Source organism: Carassius gibelio, chromosome B6, assembly GCF_023724105.1.
Source record: "Carassius gibelio isolate Cgi1373 ecotype wild population from Czech Republic chromosome B6, carGib1.2-hapl.c, whole genome shotgun sequence".
In the NCBI taxonomy this organism is placed as follows: Eukaryota; Metazoa; Chordata; class Actinopteri; order Cypriniformes; family Cyprinidae; genus Carassius; species Carassius gibelio.
The window spans coordinates 22,629,894-22,646,471 of NC_068401.1; the positions used below are offsets into that span (position 1 = coordinate 22,629,894).

A 16,578-nucleotide genomic window follows, 5' to 3' on the forward strand; every position below is an offset into this window, starting at 1 on the left:
CTCAGTTCTTTCATGAAAGTGTTTGTGAAAAAACATGTACATTTGTTCCAACTCAAGCCTAGAGCTGTTTAATCATAAAGAACAAGTTGAGAACTATTGGTTTTCACTTTTTAATTACAAACTGCTATTTACAATACAGAACTTAGTGCATAACACACAAACCTTAAAAAAAAATTCAGTATTTTGAGATTCTGTCTGCGTTTTATGCTTCACGGAAATCATAACGCTGTATGCGTCAAGAACCGGGTTGACCGGGTAATCGGTACTACCGGTACTTAAAGAAACCTGGTACCATGACATTTACATTGTTTTTTGTACCGACTTGGTACCGAAGAACCGGGTCTTTTGACAACACTAGCCTCTGACAAGTCATTTGGCATGATTTAGCATCCGTATGAATAAAACATCAAACCAACCATTATTACTCGTCTTCCAGGGACACAACAAAAGGAAATAAAGCTCAACAGAACAGGGGTCCGTTCTTTGTACGTTGCTAACTCAGTTAGCTGGATTTGATTGTTGGCGATCTTGGATTGGTTGGTTCTTCGAAGCTCATCTCAGAGTTACTGCTACAGCAACAGGTCCACAAGCTTAAACCTGCTTGGGAGCAGACTCATTTAATGTAAACAGGATTAGATCACATCTTTTTAAGCAGAATTGATACTTAAAATCTTTCTGCTACCACCACTTTATTATATTACAAGAGTATCCTACTGATCCAGGGACAATCATTTAAAATAATAATTATTTTAAAATGTATTTAAAGATGATATAATAATGTTATGTAGTCTTTAATACTATAAACATGGCCAGTTTTACTGATTTATTCACCATAAAATAATTACTTCTTAATTGTATTAGAGTCTTACACACATAACGTAGAGCCGTGCATTAATCTGAGTGGTGACAGCTATGATGGCAGTGGCTTGATGTAGCGCAGGAGATGCAAATAGCATGATCTTGACCCTTAAGAAACTTTAATTGCTGTTTAAGTGCTGTCATGAAAACAAATCTGTTCAAAACTTACATTAAATTTGAAATATGAATTGCTAATTACTTGTAACAACAATGCACATTTCATTTAAGGGGGGGTGAAATGCTATTTCATGCATACTGAGTTTTTTACACTGTTAAAGAGTTGGATTCCCATGCTAAACATGGACAAAGTTTCAAAAATTAAGTTGTACGTTTGAAGGAGTATTTTTGTTCCAAAAATACTCCTTCCGGTTTGTCACAAGTTTCTGAAAGTTTTTTTCGAGTATGGCTCTGTGTGACGTTAGATGGAGCGGAATTTCCTTATATGGGTCCTAGGGCACGTTTGCCGGAAGAGCGCGCGCTCCCGTATAGCAGAGTACTGAGAGGCTGAGCACAGACTCACTGATCAGAGCGAGAGCGTCGCGAAATGTCACCAAAAGGAGTGTGTTTTTGGTTGACAGGGCAAGACAACCCTGCACAGATTACCAAAAGAGAAACAGCATTAAGGGACCAGTGGATGGAGTTTATTTTTACAGAGCATCAACGGAGTTGTGCAAGTGTTTTTGTTTGTTCCCTGCATTTCGAAGATGCTTGTTTTACAAACAAGGCCCAGTTTGACGCCGGATTTGCACATCGTTTATTTCTTAAGGATAATGCAGTCCCAATGAAAAAGGGTCACGATCGTGTGTTGGAACCGCATGCGGTGAGTAAAACTGCTTAAAATATCTCTGCCTCCTTGTTAGTGCGTCCGCCTCCCATGCGGAGACCCGGGTTCGAGCCCCGCTCGGAGCGAGTCGTTGCTGCTGCTGCTCTCGTTCAGTATCAGCCTTCACAGCTGTCACAGCTTCCAAACTCTCTCAACGCAAAAGCTTACTCACGCTCGTGATTCTTTAGCTCCGGCCACACGTCACGCCTCCAGACGCTCGTGTTTTTCCGGGAAAAATCGGTACAGACTATCTTTCTCTTATGAATATAATAAAACTAAAGACTTTTTGGAGTTATGAAGGATGCAGTACTACTCTATAGGTACTCAAGATTAACAGGATATTGAGTGAAAATGAGCATTTCACCCCCCCTTTTATCTATTATAACATTTATGTAGTTTTGTTGTCTTGGCTGTTTCCTTATAAAAGTCCAGAAATGTGTCAAGTTTTTCGTCAAGTGCCTTATAATTATATAATGTGATTAAGTTGCTGTTTTGATACCAGGCAATTGCTGCATTGTTCGTGGTTTCGAGTATTGATACATAACCCCTTAAAGCAACCCATGTACGCGCAGTTATCTCAGATAACTGAATCCAGCCATGCTAATCATCAACAACAGGTGCGTTTAAAGAACTGAATTGGCCAGATTAACCCGATGATTTCATCTTGGATGTAAAAAGCAACGTACAAAGAACAGTACATTATTTTCAGAATTAATAATATTCTAAATGCATTACAAATGGAACTTTTCCCACAAGAGAGGAAGAGATGGATGCCAGATTGTCATGCCTCAAATAAATCAAGACCTTTGCTTCATGGGCAGGACCAGTGTTTTGGTTAGAGTGTAGCGAACCTCAGGCATCTGCTTGCAACCCTGAAGGATTTTGGAGCTCACTATTCTATTCACCTTTGTCAAAATGGAGTGTATGTCCTCTTTCCTGCCAGAACAAAAAGATACAAGTCAGTCATATGAGTAGGTGTTGTCTGTGACACATCAAAATGCATTACTGTTTACAAATGGTATGTGGCCATATGCATTTCTCAACCTTAGATGGTGATGATCAGACCACAATGTGTTTTAAATGCACTGGATTACTTTTGAAAAACTCACCCAAAATGGATATTAAAAGAATAGTTCTTTCAAAATGTACACACCCTCAGACCAAACAAGATGTAGATTAAGTTTTTTTTTAAAAATCAGAACAGATTTCCATAAATGTAGCATTACATTACTTGCTCACCATTAGATTCTCTGCGTTCTGTCAGAATGACTTCAAACAGCTGATAAAAACATCACGAACTACAAGTAATCATGAATTCAGCTCATTAACGTCTTGTGAAGCGAAAAGCGTTTTTAACTTAAAAACGGTTACATCTGACTAAAATACATCGTGAAAAAGTTATATCGTTTGAATAAGGAGAGAAATATGCACATAACCATTTACATGAAGTCCAAAACCACTCAACAAAATATTTTGATGTGAAAGGACAACAGGGGATAGTCTTTTTTACAGGACTCTCATTCAGACAGCAGAGGATCCATTTGTAAACAAGTGATGTAATGCTATAGCTAAGCACGCTTACCTACATCTTGGATGGTCTGAAAGTGAGTGAATATTCAGCAAAATGTAATTTATGGTTGAAATTTTCTGAACATCGAATGCAAATAGTGTCTTTATTTCTAACATAAGCTTCAAAATCAAAACCTAAAACCTAAAACAAGAACACAACTCACAAGCCACTTTCCAACTGTTTGCAGAGTTCCTGGATAAAGATGGACCCATCTTTTATGTGGCGGAAAGATTTGTAGTGCTCAACCGTTGCTATTCCAATGAGAAAATCAGCATCTTTAGGGACACCGTGCCATGCAACAGTATGAGAATCCTTCTCAAATGTTCTTTCTTCTCTGGTATTCTCCTGTCCATCTGCAATACACACACCTTGCTGGCCCTCATTACCCTGACAGGCTTGAATGAAGAAAAGCTTCGGCTTGTTAACTAGAGTGTGGCATTCAGCAAAAGGCTGTGTGAGTTCACGGATCAGAACTGGTTTTCCATCTATTCCAAGAACAGAGCCTTTTTCTCCATGGGACAGGATGCAGCAGACAAAAGCATCCATCTGAGAGTGATCCCTCTCTGCAAGCTCCTTTATCACATTCTGCATATCTGATGCTTGCAAATCATTCCGCACATCAACTTTGAAAAACATGTTCTCAAACACTCTGGTGAGATCATCTAGAAGACAAAGGTAAATGCATTTAGGCATTCACAAAGCCATATTTGACAAATCCAGTAGAAGATTATATTGATATACATATCTAAAAAAAAAAAAAAAGTCTAGTCCCTTAAATTCACAAAAGTACCTTTATCTTTTTCTGTCCCTCTCCGGTTTCCAAGTGACGTTCTCTCAAAGTTGTAGTTGTTTATGATCAAACAATATCCAAGAGGCCTATTTGACGTGGAATAAAATTCCTTCTGTGTTGACACTGTGAGAATAAGGAGATGTTAGGAGAAGGATATGTTTGGCTAATATTTTGTTCAATTATAAACCTAACAGATTGTAAACTACTTACCCACACGTTTCTTTTTAGGGTAGTGATCAGAAATATTGCCAGTTGATTGAAGGGGTTCCCGCTTTCTTTTAAGTACATTTGTCTTTTGAACACATTCAGGAAGGTTTTCTTTGTCTTCCTACATGACATAAAAATACTTTTAATAATAATAATAAAATGGCTCAGAAATATTTTTAAAAAAGCATCTATGTAATCTAAATAACAGGACATTTTAGTCTGTTAGAGGCAGTTGTGGCCTAATGGTTGGAGAGTCAGACCTGAAATGTCATGGTTATAAAACAATATTTTATGTCCAATTATTTATTTATGTGGCAAGTAGCCGTGTAATAAGCATCGGGGTCCTGATCACCCTGTCGGGTGTATTCTGCGAGAACAACCGGCTGGATGTAAATGGGCTAGTTGCATATTTCCGCCATTTGGATTTCCGGTCTTGCGAGTGTGTGCAAAAATACTTCCGGTTGTGCTAAACGTCAGTGCAAAGAACCAGAGAAATCCAAATATTACCTTCTATATGTTTACAGGATTTATGATATCACTTCAAATGCAAATAAGATATACACTGAAATTATTACTATACTATATAAATGTTAACTGAGCCGGTGGATTTGAAAGTTGTGTATGTCTGGGTCTGGCAAATTAATGAAATACACTAATGTTCCCTTCTGTTCACGAAATAAAAGTTGAACTCATGGTGTGTATACACAGCTACGTACATAATGTATTTTTATCTTACCAATTACGAAAATGTACAAATTACTTATTTCTCGAAAATGTTTGTATTACAATGATTTTTTTTTTTTTTTTAATGAAATATTTACCTTGTGAGACGTGGGCTGCGATTTATCTTCATAAGTATCCATTTCTCAATTTTGCACATACATCAGCTGTTTCATCATTATTCTCACAACATATTTTATTATTTTACACTGTAAACTAATACATGACTAAATTTAATATCTGTTTTATCTGATAATTAATGCAAAAGAATAACAATATACTTGCGCTGCTCATAGTCATAATGATTTATGCTGCAGATTTTTTCACAAAACAAATAAAACATTGATAAAAACCACATGAATGCAAACAGCGATGTTTTATTTAATGCAAACCTACTGTACCATAAGGGCTACTATTACTACTAATTACATCACTTTAATTGTACAGTTACAGTTATGAGTTATCAAATAAAGTTAATAAAACATGCTTTATCAAAAATCTCTCTGCGTCTCGTTTGACAGTCAGAACAAAATCAGCTCTCCGAAAATGTAAAGCATTGCATATTAGAGTGCTTTGTGTTTGAAAGAAGAAATCCCTGTGGACTTTTTAAAGGGATGGTTCACTTTCATGTTTTAGCTTACCTCAAGGGCATCCAAGATGTAGGTTTCTTTGTTTCCGCAGTATTTCCCATTTTTATATTTTTAGGTCAAACCGTTCTTGTCAGTCAGTCATATAATGCAGGTCTATGGTCACCACCTCAAAGAGCATGCACAGAGAAGTCCAAATTAAACAATTACCCATCGTAAATACACATTGATGACCTAAGACACGAAAGGAGCGGTTTATGTAAGAAAACGAACAGTATTTATATCGTTTTTACCTCTTGTACACAACCATGTCCAACTGATCTGAGTGCGCGAGTGCTTTCTGATGTCGTGACTTGTGTGATGTTTTGCACTTGCTCTGGCTTAGTCTGCGCAAGCGCGAAAGCCCCTGAAGTTATCTCTCGCGCATGTACATCACTCATTGTTACACTTACTGTCTATGGTTTACACTAGGGATGCACCGAAATGAAAATTCTTGTCCGAAACCGAAAAAGAGAAAACCAAGGCCGAAAACCGAAACCCCGAAAGAAATTATGCCAATTATTAGTACCATTGCATTTATTGCTATGACCGTGTACTAACTTTACTAGAATTAAGACATTGCAATTGCATAAATTAATATTAAAGTTTCAAAGATAATTACAATTACATAAACATAAAAATACAAAATTACAAATTATGCAAATATGTATTAAGCACATTGCAACAATGCACAGTATAAAATAAAATTCAAACTAAAAATGTATCCCACTCATGTGAATATTAACTAATAATGTACAGGCCTACTTGCCTGCAGAAAGGTTTTAAAATGAACTGTTCTCTCATAAAAACAAAGTGCATTTAGGTGAAGTGCATTTGAAATTTTTCTCTGTAGGACTAGAAAGTGCATTACTTCTCCAGTATAGGCAAGAGAGTTATCACTTCTGGGGATGGGGACTTCAGACAGATAACCAGATTGAACAGTTGAGCTTGTCATCTGCCTGACATTTGAGAAATATTTGAGAAAGTGTATTTAAATAGGGCCAGGGCATAAATAAACATAGAGACGAGTCTTTTTTTCTGCACTCTGATCTGTCTCCTGCGCTTGGCGCTTCTCCGCATCCAGCGTGGCCGGGATCCTTTCTCGTGCGCGCTGCCTTATTTCCGCATCCAAGTAATGGTCTTTATAACCTGGATCAAGCACATACGCAATGAAGTGCAGAGGATCCGAAAAGATCTCAGTGAGACGTGTGCTAACAGACTCTATAAGACTGTACTTTTTTTTTGTTTTCACTTCGTGGTCCGTCTCAATCTCTTTGTTAGGAGACGCTTTAGTGCTGCGTATAAAGGAATAAGAATAGAGAGAATGTTCTCTATTAAGACCCACTGGTGTGAAGTGAATGTTGCGGGGAGCTTGTGGTCTATGCTATGCAGGTGCACGTGCAGGTCACGGTTTCTGTTTGCGTCATCACAACATTTTGGCCGTGTTGTTTCGGTGATAAAAGTATTTTTCGGTAGCCGAATATTCGGTGCATCCCTAGTTTACACAGAGATTTCGAAAGTGTTACCTTTCACTATGAAGATCTGAACATATTTAGACGTACAGGAAATTGCAATGGAAGACGATTTCAAAATATCAACAGACAACATTGAATTTTTTTCACAACCATATTTATTTGAACTAGAAAACACAGATCAAGAACTCAGAGCGATGGAGGAAGAATCCGCTGCAGGCAGCACGTCTTCAAGCCTCAGAGAAACAGAGATCTCTTTAAAATTGGTGGTGTTTTAGTAGCAAGTGTTGTGAGATGCCAACAGAAGTGGAGAGCATATGTTGTCACGAATGGAACATAGCAATGCCATAACTAGCAACAGGACGACAAGGACATTGACAGTATCGCATCACACACCTGCCTGACTGAAGTTCCTGAGTTTTCTCCACTGTTGAGTCGCAGCGTTTTGCACGTTGTGTTTAGTTTGCCACGTATAAACTGGAGGCGACGTGTGTAATGTGAGTAATGTGTTGTATTTTTATTATAATCGCAATGATTATAGGGTGTATTATAGACAAATTAATTAGAATTACTGTATTATATTTCAGACAGTGCAGATTGGTGGCATATTGTAAACATTGAGCTCTTTCCGCGCTTGCACAGACTAAGCCAGAGCACGCGCAAACGTCACACGAGTCACGAAAACAGGAAGCACGCGTGCCCTCAGATCAGTTGGACATGGTTGTGAACAAGAGGTAAAAACTATATAAATACTGTTCGTTTTCTTACACAAACTGTTCCTTTCGTGTCTTAGGTCATCAATGTGTACTTACGATGGGTAATTGTTTAATTTGGACTTCTCGGTGCATGCTCTTTGAGGTGGTGACCATAGACCTCCATTGTATTAGTCACAGACAAGAACGGTTTGACCTAAAAATATCAAAATGGGAAATACTGCAGAAACAAAGAAACCTACATATTGGATGCCTTTGAGGTAAGCTAAAACATATCAAAATGTAATTTGAAAGTGAACTATCCCTTTAACCTGACGCTGTCTTTGATCCACATAATCAACAGAAGAATAAAGCAATCTCCGCATTGTATCTTGATGAATTTCCACACAGAGGTACGCAAAAATGTAGGAATCATTAATTATATACATCTAGCCAAGTTTAATTTGTACGTTTCCTTTACAGTAAATGAGAACGTCTTAAGACAGGTGTTGTGCCCAATTTCGACCCCCTGCCAGGTAATAATTCGGCAGGGGGTCGAAATTGGGCACAACACCTGTGGTAAGTATGCACACACTTGCAAGAGCTGAATCTCACGCGCCATCTTGTGCACCTAGCCCATTATCCCTTATATACGTAATCACCACGGCCCTTTTTTTCCTCTCTCTCTCTTTGTAAAATTAGGTGTCGTCAACAAACTAACAACGTTGACCATTAATAGCTCATTTTAAGGTAATTTCGGCCAAAATAAATGTATTAATTTGGACAGTTAGGTTAAATCGTAGGAGTCAAACAGCCCTATTAAATACCTGCAGAGTACAAATTCCAAGTCTGACACGTCACATCACGTCACTTTCACTTTCACTGTGTTAATAAAATTAAATACTTTGTTATGAATTACTCCTTACAGTCTTTTTTCGCTTTGATCCATTTGATGCTCTGACCTTCTGCTGATTCTTGTTTCTCTGGCTTGTCCGATTTTGGGTGCTGGCAGAACCAATTTTACCCATATCTGTGATAACAGAAACGTTACATGTTTTTATATCAACGAAATCATTCATCAAATTTAGAACTTAGAATTTCGTATATGTTTGGTGCATTATTTAGTTCACAGTGCTGCGTGCGTGGAGAAAACAGGAAGTTTTGCTCTTCGCGCGCTTTTGTGCACAGGCGCGAAAACTTTAATCAGTAAACTGTAAACACTCACCTTAGCCAAAAACGTACAGTGGTTTAAGAAACAATGTAGACCAGTCTAGAAGGAAATATTTTGATGTTGCCGGGTTTTTGGACACGGGTATTTAAACCAGTTGACTGACCGAGTAGATTGCAGGCAGGAAGGGAGAAAGTGTGTGAGAGAGAGAGAGAGAGAGAGAGAGAGAGAGAGAGAGAGAAGGAGGGAGGAATCTGAGGGAGGAATCTGAGATCCTCGCGCTATGAGATTCCCAATCTCCGCCCTTCGAAAGTCTGTCAAAATGGAAATCGTAAAGAATATAATAATTGCTCTGAAACAACCAAGAGCATACTGGTAAACAATGATTTGATTGTAAAACACTTAAAAAAAATAGCATAATGCAATTGGTTAAATAAAACGATTTATATTATTTTGAAAATGCATAATTATCTGAAATAACTTCTCTTCAGGTCCATGTCCATTTCCAATATTCTGTCCGAGCTTTAACTAATAGCAGATCAGAAAAAGAATTTTTTTTGAAAGATGGTTAAAATAATTATTATTATTATCATTTTTTAAAAATATATCCGTGTGCAAGAGTGTAACAAGGCTATTCATGATTGTTAAACTGTAAAAATCAGATATCATACTATTAACTATTAATATTAGAAAAATAGGTCCTGTTTACCACCCTTAGGCCTATGTTTAATTTTAAATGGCAGGAAATAGATATAGAAAGAAGAAGGGTATTCTGTAGGGAGAATCTTTATTTGACCCTCTAACTTTGGCACTCACTGTTCAAATTCTATTCAAAAAAAAAAAAATCTATCAACCTTTCTAATCTTTTTGTATTGTATTTTCTTTTCATTTATTATGCAATTGTATGTGTGTATGTGTAAAGACCTCTAACACTAGCTTGCTCTATTCTTTTTTTTATTATAATCTGTTTTCGTGTTATTTATGATATTATTTAAAAGCATATGCTACGTGTACTGTGTTAACCTAACTGAGACTTGCTATAGCTTTTATATATCATTGCTCTTTTTGATTGCTTCCACTGTCCTCATCTGTAAGTCGCTTTGGATTAAAGCATCTAAATGAATAAATGTAGGCCTAAATGTAAATGACTACCTTACCAAGACTATTAATGACATTATTGTTATTTTAGTACATGCTTTTCTCCTTTTCTTTCTCTAGAGTCTGATTTTGAGGTAATGTGGGGGTGGATTAATATTGAAGATTTTCAGCCTGTAAACCAGCAACCTAGATGGTTTTCATCATGGCTGAAGGTCCCAGACTGACCCGTGTTTCTTGTATTGTTCATGCACAAGGTGACCTTAAAGCTCAGGAATAGCATGACGACAGCTCTGAGAGAAACCAAAGGCTGGCAGTTAATGACCTCATTACCCCAGCCTCCTAGGAAAATAGTTTTATACAGGTTTCCAAGGCACAATGACATCTGTTGGTATTTATTAAAATTTTTATTTCTTTGTTACACAAGCTTAGGAATAAAACACATTCTGAATAAGGTCAAAAGACCCAAAGGTCTTAATACAATAATCTTATGTCATTTGAGTCCATACATACAATATTCTTATAAAACACTACATTAAGACATTCCATACTGAAATCACAAAATAACTACGGATATGCCACCTTCACCTAAGAATAGAAATGATACCTATAAGAGATGCAGTGAGTTTACTGCTACACTAGTATTGCACTGTATGGGAGTGTGAAGTCAACAATATTTAGACAGATGTGAAAGCAATGATAAAGAAGATCCTTGATGTTATTTTCCACTTTAAATTTCATATCATTTATAAGGAGATTTTTATTTGTATTATAGTGTGTATCCTGCAAAACTTAATGCGTTATTTTTTAAATTGGAAAAGTATTTGGGCACAAAATATAGGATGCTGGCTGAAAGAAATTAAAATATATCAATGGAAATGAAAACTTATATTTTAGATAAAAAAAGAAATATTTTTGGCAGAGTTTGAGGATCTTTTTTATGAAAAGAGGTGGCACTGAACAGTATTCTAAGAAACTGGGAAGTTTTTTTTGTTTCTTTTACTCATGCATTTCCATTTACTCATGCATTTCCATTTAACAGAAGAACAATTTTGCAGTTAAAATTTAATAAAATAACAATAATGCAAGAATTCAGAGAAAGGGTGGAAGACGACATTTTGTGTTTTGTAATGCAAAACATTATATGCTAAAATAATAAAAAAATTAGACATGTAACAATGTTTAATGACAGTGTTTAACAATGTTGGATTTCACTCCTTTCTAGACATCAATGATTTCTTACAATTGCAAAGTCTTTAAAGATCTTACACTATCTAGGTTTTTAGTTCATTCAGATTGAGATTAATGGGAAATATATGCATTTAAAAAATTTCCTCCACAAAAATTAAAATCATTTAAACTGCTGGTATAAATTCATCATACTTAACATTAGTTTAAAAAAAAATTCCTGGTATGAAATATAAATGTTTTATTTTTAAATTGCATTGTCTAAAGAAGATCACACAGCCAGAACTCAGTGCAGTAAACTTTAACTCAAAAGTCTAATTTAATAATTAAGATCAGACGCACAGATACAGCAAGATCAATCTGAATCTAGTACCAAACTGCCTTGATCCTGCCAGAAGGATTGATCGAGTCTGAGTAATGGAATAACGGAAACTTCTCCAGCATGAATCCAGTCACACAAAAGTCAATCAGAAGATTCAGTCCATGGGCAGGACCAGCTTCTTGGTGAGGGTATATCGAGGTTCAGGCATCTGCTTGTGGCCCTTCAAAATTTTAAAACTCACTTCACGGTTTACTTTTGTCAGGATGGATAAGATATCCTCTTTTCTGTCAAAAAAAAAGCAGACAAGAAAATAACTCTATGTACCTAAATCAAATAATCAAAAAAAAAAAAAAACTGCCCCCAAACTTTTGAATGCTAGTATAAAATAAATTCTGCACACATGGAGCAAACTAGTCAATGGGATGACTGGTGGAAACTAATGGTTAACTGCAAAGTAAACTCACCCGTCCTTACCACATCACATGGTCATGTGCAATCATCTTATGGAACTGGAACATGAATTTCTACAAACCCACCCACATGCATCTTTCAATTCATTTTTCATTTTCAAGACATGATAGTCTTCTCTTGAACTCACCTGGGGCAGAATTTCTCCAACTGATTACAGAGCTCCTGGATATAGATAGACCCTTCTGTAGTGTGGCGGTAGGACTGGTAGTCCTGTACTGTGGCCATTCCAATTAACATATCAGCTTCTATAGGAATAGATCGGGCTTCAGGATTGAAAGCATCTTCATCATATGAGTCGTCTTCTGTAGCGATTCCCGGTGCATCCATTGTCAATACACCATTCTGACCCTCATTTCCTTGGCAGGCTTGAATGAAGAAAAGCTTGGGCTTGGATGCTAGTGTAAGGCACCTAGCAATAGGCACTGTAAGTTCACGGATTTCAACCTCGTTACCATCTACACCCAATACTGTGCCCTTCAATCCATGCGAGAGGACACAGCAGACAAAAGCACCCATAGGAGTATGATCCCTTTTTGCAAAGTGCCCCATCACATTCTTCATATCTGAAGCTGTCAGATCATTCTGAACCTCAACCTTAAAATGCATTCTGCGAAACAATCTGCTAAGGTCATCTACAGAAACACACAGAGAGGGTGTGTTAATTTAGAAACATATTTTTAAGGATTACAGATAAGATGCAAATGCATTTGCTGGAAATACCTCTGTCCTTGTCCGTTCCTGCTCGATTGGGCAATGAGGAGCTTTCTTTAAAGTTGTAGTTGTTGATGATTAGACAGTATCCAAGAGGTCGCTGAGTCATATTATAATATTCCTCTGTCTACATAAATGCAAAGCAAATAACGTTGAAATTACATGTTTATATTTACATTACACTTCACAAACAGCAAGTAAGTACACATGTACACATCTCAATGATAGAAGAACATTAGTAAACTATGTTTGTCACAGCAGTGAGGTTATGATTTAACTGTTTGTTTGGTACTTCAAATAGTACTCAAATCTCATTCAACTATGATAAAAATTATTAAGCATGAAATGTAATGCATCTTATTTACTCTGGGTTCAGCATCTGTATCCGCAACAACCGAGACTCTCCTCCCTAAGAAAAAACATATGGTGAGAGATATAAAGATACATGCAAAGAGCATTATCATTCAGTAATGTTTCGAAAGTTTGTATGAGAGTGCAACTTACTTCCATATTCGGTCTCCATTTGCTGTGATAAAGCCAAGGGGGGAAGAGAAACAACAGAGGTTATTTTGCATTGAATTGCACTATATTTTATCATTTAAAATGTATTTGTCATCAAATAAAATCTGGAACGTGTGATGAAATGTGACAACAACTATTATAGAAAAGCAGAACTGCTATTTTAAAGGCAGTTCTTTATTTTTTTTAAATGCTCCTTTACATGAAATAATTCATTTCAGGAAGTTAAAAATGCCAACTATAAGCTTTGTTACTTCTCAACTAGCTTGTTGTGACCACAAACAAAAAAATCCCAGTAGGGAAAAACAGTAGTTCATGTGATTAATAAAATGCAACTATATTTACTTAGGATAACAAGATAAACGTTTATAAATTGAAAGGAATTGAAACAATGCTTCCCAGCTGTGTGTCCAGTCAAACTCTGTGGAAATGTGGCTCAAATGTTGCTACTTTGTTGAAGCAGCCAAATTATGATAATGCCAATTGGTACATTGCCTCATGCTTAAAAATCATTAACGAAACTATGTAAAAGAAAATATGACCCAGACTACATTCAAAACGTGCAGTGGATAAACACTATTTTCTGAGGAGAATCAAACCAATTGAATTTTTTTTTAAACCAATCATAAAATAATGAATACATTTAAATATTTGACAAATTACATTCTTTGGGGTTCTGTATGTTACAACAAAAATAGTAATTTGGTACTCTGTTGTGTCACTTGAATATAGAACACAAATAAAAATACATTTATAGTTCACCAATAAATGAAAATGTTCTGTTAATTTACTCACCCTCAGGCCATCCAAGATGTAAGTGATTTTTTACATCAGTAGAACATTAAAGAAGATTTGTAGCTGAAACCGTGGTGTATTTACATTGACATTATATTGTAAATAATGTTCAGTTTCTTACACAGACAATCAGGAGCCACCGGTATTTATTTTGAGTTCCCTGATATGTTTTTTTGACAGTCAAATTGACAGTAAACACTGACTTGTATTTTTTTTTAAAAAATCACTGAAGACCATGGTCTCAGTTAAAAATCTTCTTTACCGCACTACTGAAAAAACAGCAACAAAAAAAACCTATCTTGGATAGCCTAAGGTTGAATAAATTAACAGCAGCTTTTCATTTTGCAGTGAACTATCCCTTAAAGCTTTCACATTAAAATTATACTAAAATTACACATCATAAGAAAGATTTGGGTTATACTATGTGAAAATGATGTGTTCAAATGCATCTTAATGTATTTGACATACTTACATATCCTGGCATAGTTTCATCAGGAAAGGGAACTTGCACATTACCAAACACTTCCCGTAGAGGAAGTCTGCCTCCTATTGGACAAAAAAAAATACGTTGTTTATGATTGGAGAAATTAGAAAAGTAATTTCTTTTTTGATAACTGATTAACAGTACTGATGAACAGTAACCTTGTTCCCGAGCCCTATACTCCTCTACCCTACAGGCCAGCTGTTTGTCACATTTGTCTAGAATGTAGTAAAGTTCATCCAGGTTGTCTTCACCAAGCTTCTGTAGCTTTTCCATCTCAGTCATAACATCTAGAAATGTCTGTATGATTCACATAAAATATGTTTTGTAGTAACAGGTTAAAGTGCAAACCATAATAGTCACATTCTTAATTAAATTTCAAATAGTTACAAAGCTAGTTACTGTAATCTAGGTAGCCACTACATATACCACTTTCACAGTAATTTATTATTTGTGTGTAGCGTAATCTTCACTAACAATGTTACTTCAGGGATCAAAATATATAACTTACAGCAGAAGTTCCTAGTTTTGCCTTTGGAAGATTCACAAAAAACTTAAATGTGTGAAGGTTTTCTTCTGTCATGTCCTCAGATATACGAAATAGCATTTTTCTGTGATGAGAAGAGTAAGACAAAGTGTCAGTGAGTCACAAGCATTGTGACATAATATATTAACAGTATAGTAGGTACAATACAAGAATCACTTTATATTTAGATATTAATAGCGTTGGTAACTACTAATTTTTATCTAGTTTAGCATGTCAGTGTGTGCTCTATCAGCTTAAAAGTGGATTTTTGATCGCGGTAAACTACATGTACTGTGTGTTTTCTTCATACCTGTAGGCTGAGACACCTTTACTAGATGCGTCACGTTGTAGCAGATTCCTATTCACATTATCTTTGGACATTTCGAGGATTCCAAGCAAGTCTAAGCGTCCAATTGTGCTCAGAAGCTCAGGGACGAGTAACCCGTCATCAAGCAGTGCTTGCTCGTTCAGTCGTAGGAACAGTTCTTTGGCATCAGTCACTGTCTCCAAACGCTTCTTGGGAATTAGGTCCATACACAGAAACTTCAGCTGGGCCACTTCAGTGCTTGTCAGGTCCTCGTCGATCTCGTGAAGCTTCTGATGATCCATATTCTGTAACAATGTTAAACAAAGGCTCACTGAAAACAACTTAAACAAGCAGAGAAAGCCATTACTTTGCAGCTGTCTAGGTAAGCACACGTTCAGTAAAACATGTCACTACATGCCCAGCCCAATGCGAAAAATATCCTTGTCCTGGGAACGGGGCGTTAAGAACATTAGGAATATTTTTTGAGTGTATTTATTGTTTACAAATAGTTCAAAACACGATTACTTTGGAAGTTTAGTTTAGGACAGAATTGACAAATAGCATTAAATAAGACAAGAACTAGAAAACCGCTAATTCAAACACTTTTAATTAAAAAACACCTTGTGACAACCTTTCCATCTAACAACTAGACACTGTTTAAGTGTACATATTTGATTAACGTAGTCCTATTTCTTTTCGTATTTAAAATATGATGGTTTTAAAACTATTATTCTAACCACTTGGGCCGTTACAAGGAATGGATTAAATGTATACAAGTACACTAAATAATTAAGTGTATCAAATCACACGTCAAGACTGTCGTTGCTTTAAAAAGTTTGGTGTCAAATGCTACAATGTATCCGCGATTGACAAACTTAACCGAACTAGGTTAAGACGAACACAGTCGTGAAAGTTAACTCGAACAATCAACTTAAATGATCAACACTCACCTTACCTTAATATTTACAACATCCAACGGGAATAAAATGGTAAACTGTCGTAGAATCGAAATCAAGAGAGTCTGAGCGACATGTTAAAGTGTCAACGACGTTTCTAACGATTTACTTTCAGTTTCAGCCTCTCAGGCTTTTCAATTTTAACAGGAAGTGACGTGTTTACAAACGTGTTATATAACAATTGCGGGGCTTACCCTCGATTTATTGTTAAGAAATACCGTTTGGCTTTAAGAAAAACATAAAGAGTGTATATTTGTAAGTAGACTATATTTTATGTGTAT

The 16,578-nt window shown here is 36.2% G+C and overlaps 2 protein-coding genes across 4 annotated transcripts; both read right to left on the reverse strand.

The window, feature by feature from the left end:
• Nucleotides 1-780: 780 nt before the first annotated feature.
• On the reverse strand, nucleotides 781-9,148 carry casp8l1 (caspase 8, apoptosis-related cysteine peptidase, like 1). 2 transcript variants are annotated; one of them, XM_052558647.1, is made up of 6 exons: nucleotides 8,984-9,148; nucleotides 8,721-8,788; nucleotides 4,252-4,369; nucleotides 4,042-4,164; nucleotides 3,415-3,913; nucleotides 781-2,617 (listed from the first exon to the last, which is right to left on the reverse strand). In XM_052558647.1, the coding sequence occupies exons 2-6, from the start codon at nucleotides 8,784-8,786 to the stop codon at nucleotides 2,479-2,481; spliced, it is 945 nt and encodes a 314-aa protein (XP_052414607.1). In that variant the 5' UTR covers nucleotides 8,787-8,788; nucleotides 8,984-9,148; the 3' UTR covers nucleotides 781-2,478. The 2 variants fall into 2 exon arrangements, with proteins under 2 accessions (XP_052414607.1, XP_052414606.1); XM_052558646.1 differs by having other exon boundaries at nucleotides 8,685-8,788.
• Nucleotides 9,149-11,032: 1,884 nt separating this feature from the next.
• casp8 (caspase 8, apoptosis-related cysteine peptidase) lies at nucleotides 11,033-16,458 on the reverse strand. 2 transcript variants are annotated; one of them, XM_052558642.1, is made up of 10 exons: nucleotides 16,297-16,458; nucleotides 15,345-15,646; nucleotides 15,020-15,119; nucleotides 14,670-14,808; nucleotides 14,500-14,573; nucleotides 13,218-13,239; nucleotides 13,079-13,122; nucleotides 12,723-12,840; nucleotides 12,130-12,634; nucleotides 11,033-11,815 (listed from the first exon to the last, which is right to left on the reverse strand). In XM_052558642.1, the coding sequence occupies exons 2-10, from the start codon at nucleotides 15,641-15,643 to the stop codon at nucleotides 11,686-11,688; spliced, it is 1,431 nt and encodes a 476-aa protein (XP_052414602.1). In that variant the 5' UTR covers nucleotides 15,644-15,646; nucleotides 16,297-16,458; the 3' UTR covers nucleotides 11,033-11,685. The 2 variants fall into 2 exon arrangements, with proteins under 2 accessions (XP_052414602.1, XP_052414603.1); XM_052558643.1 differs by having other exon boundaries at nucleotides 16,292-16,449.
• Nucleotides 16,459-16,578: the final 120 nt, after the last annotated feature.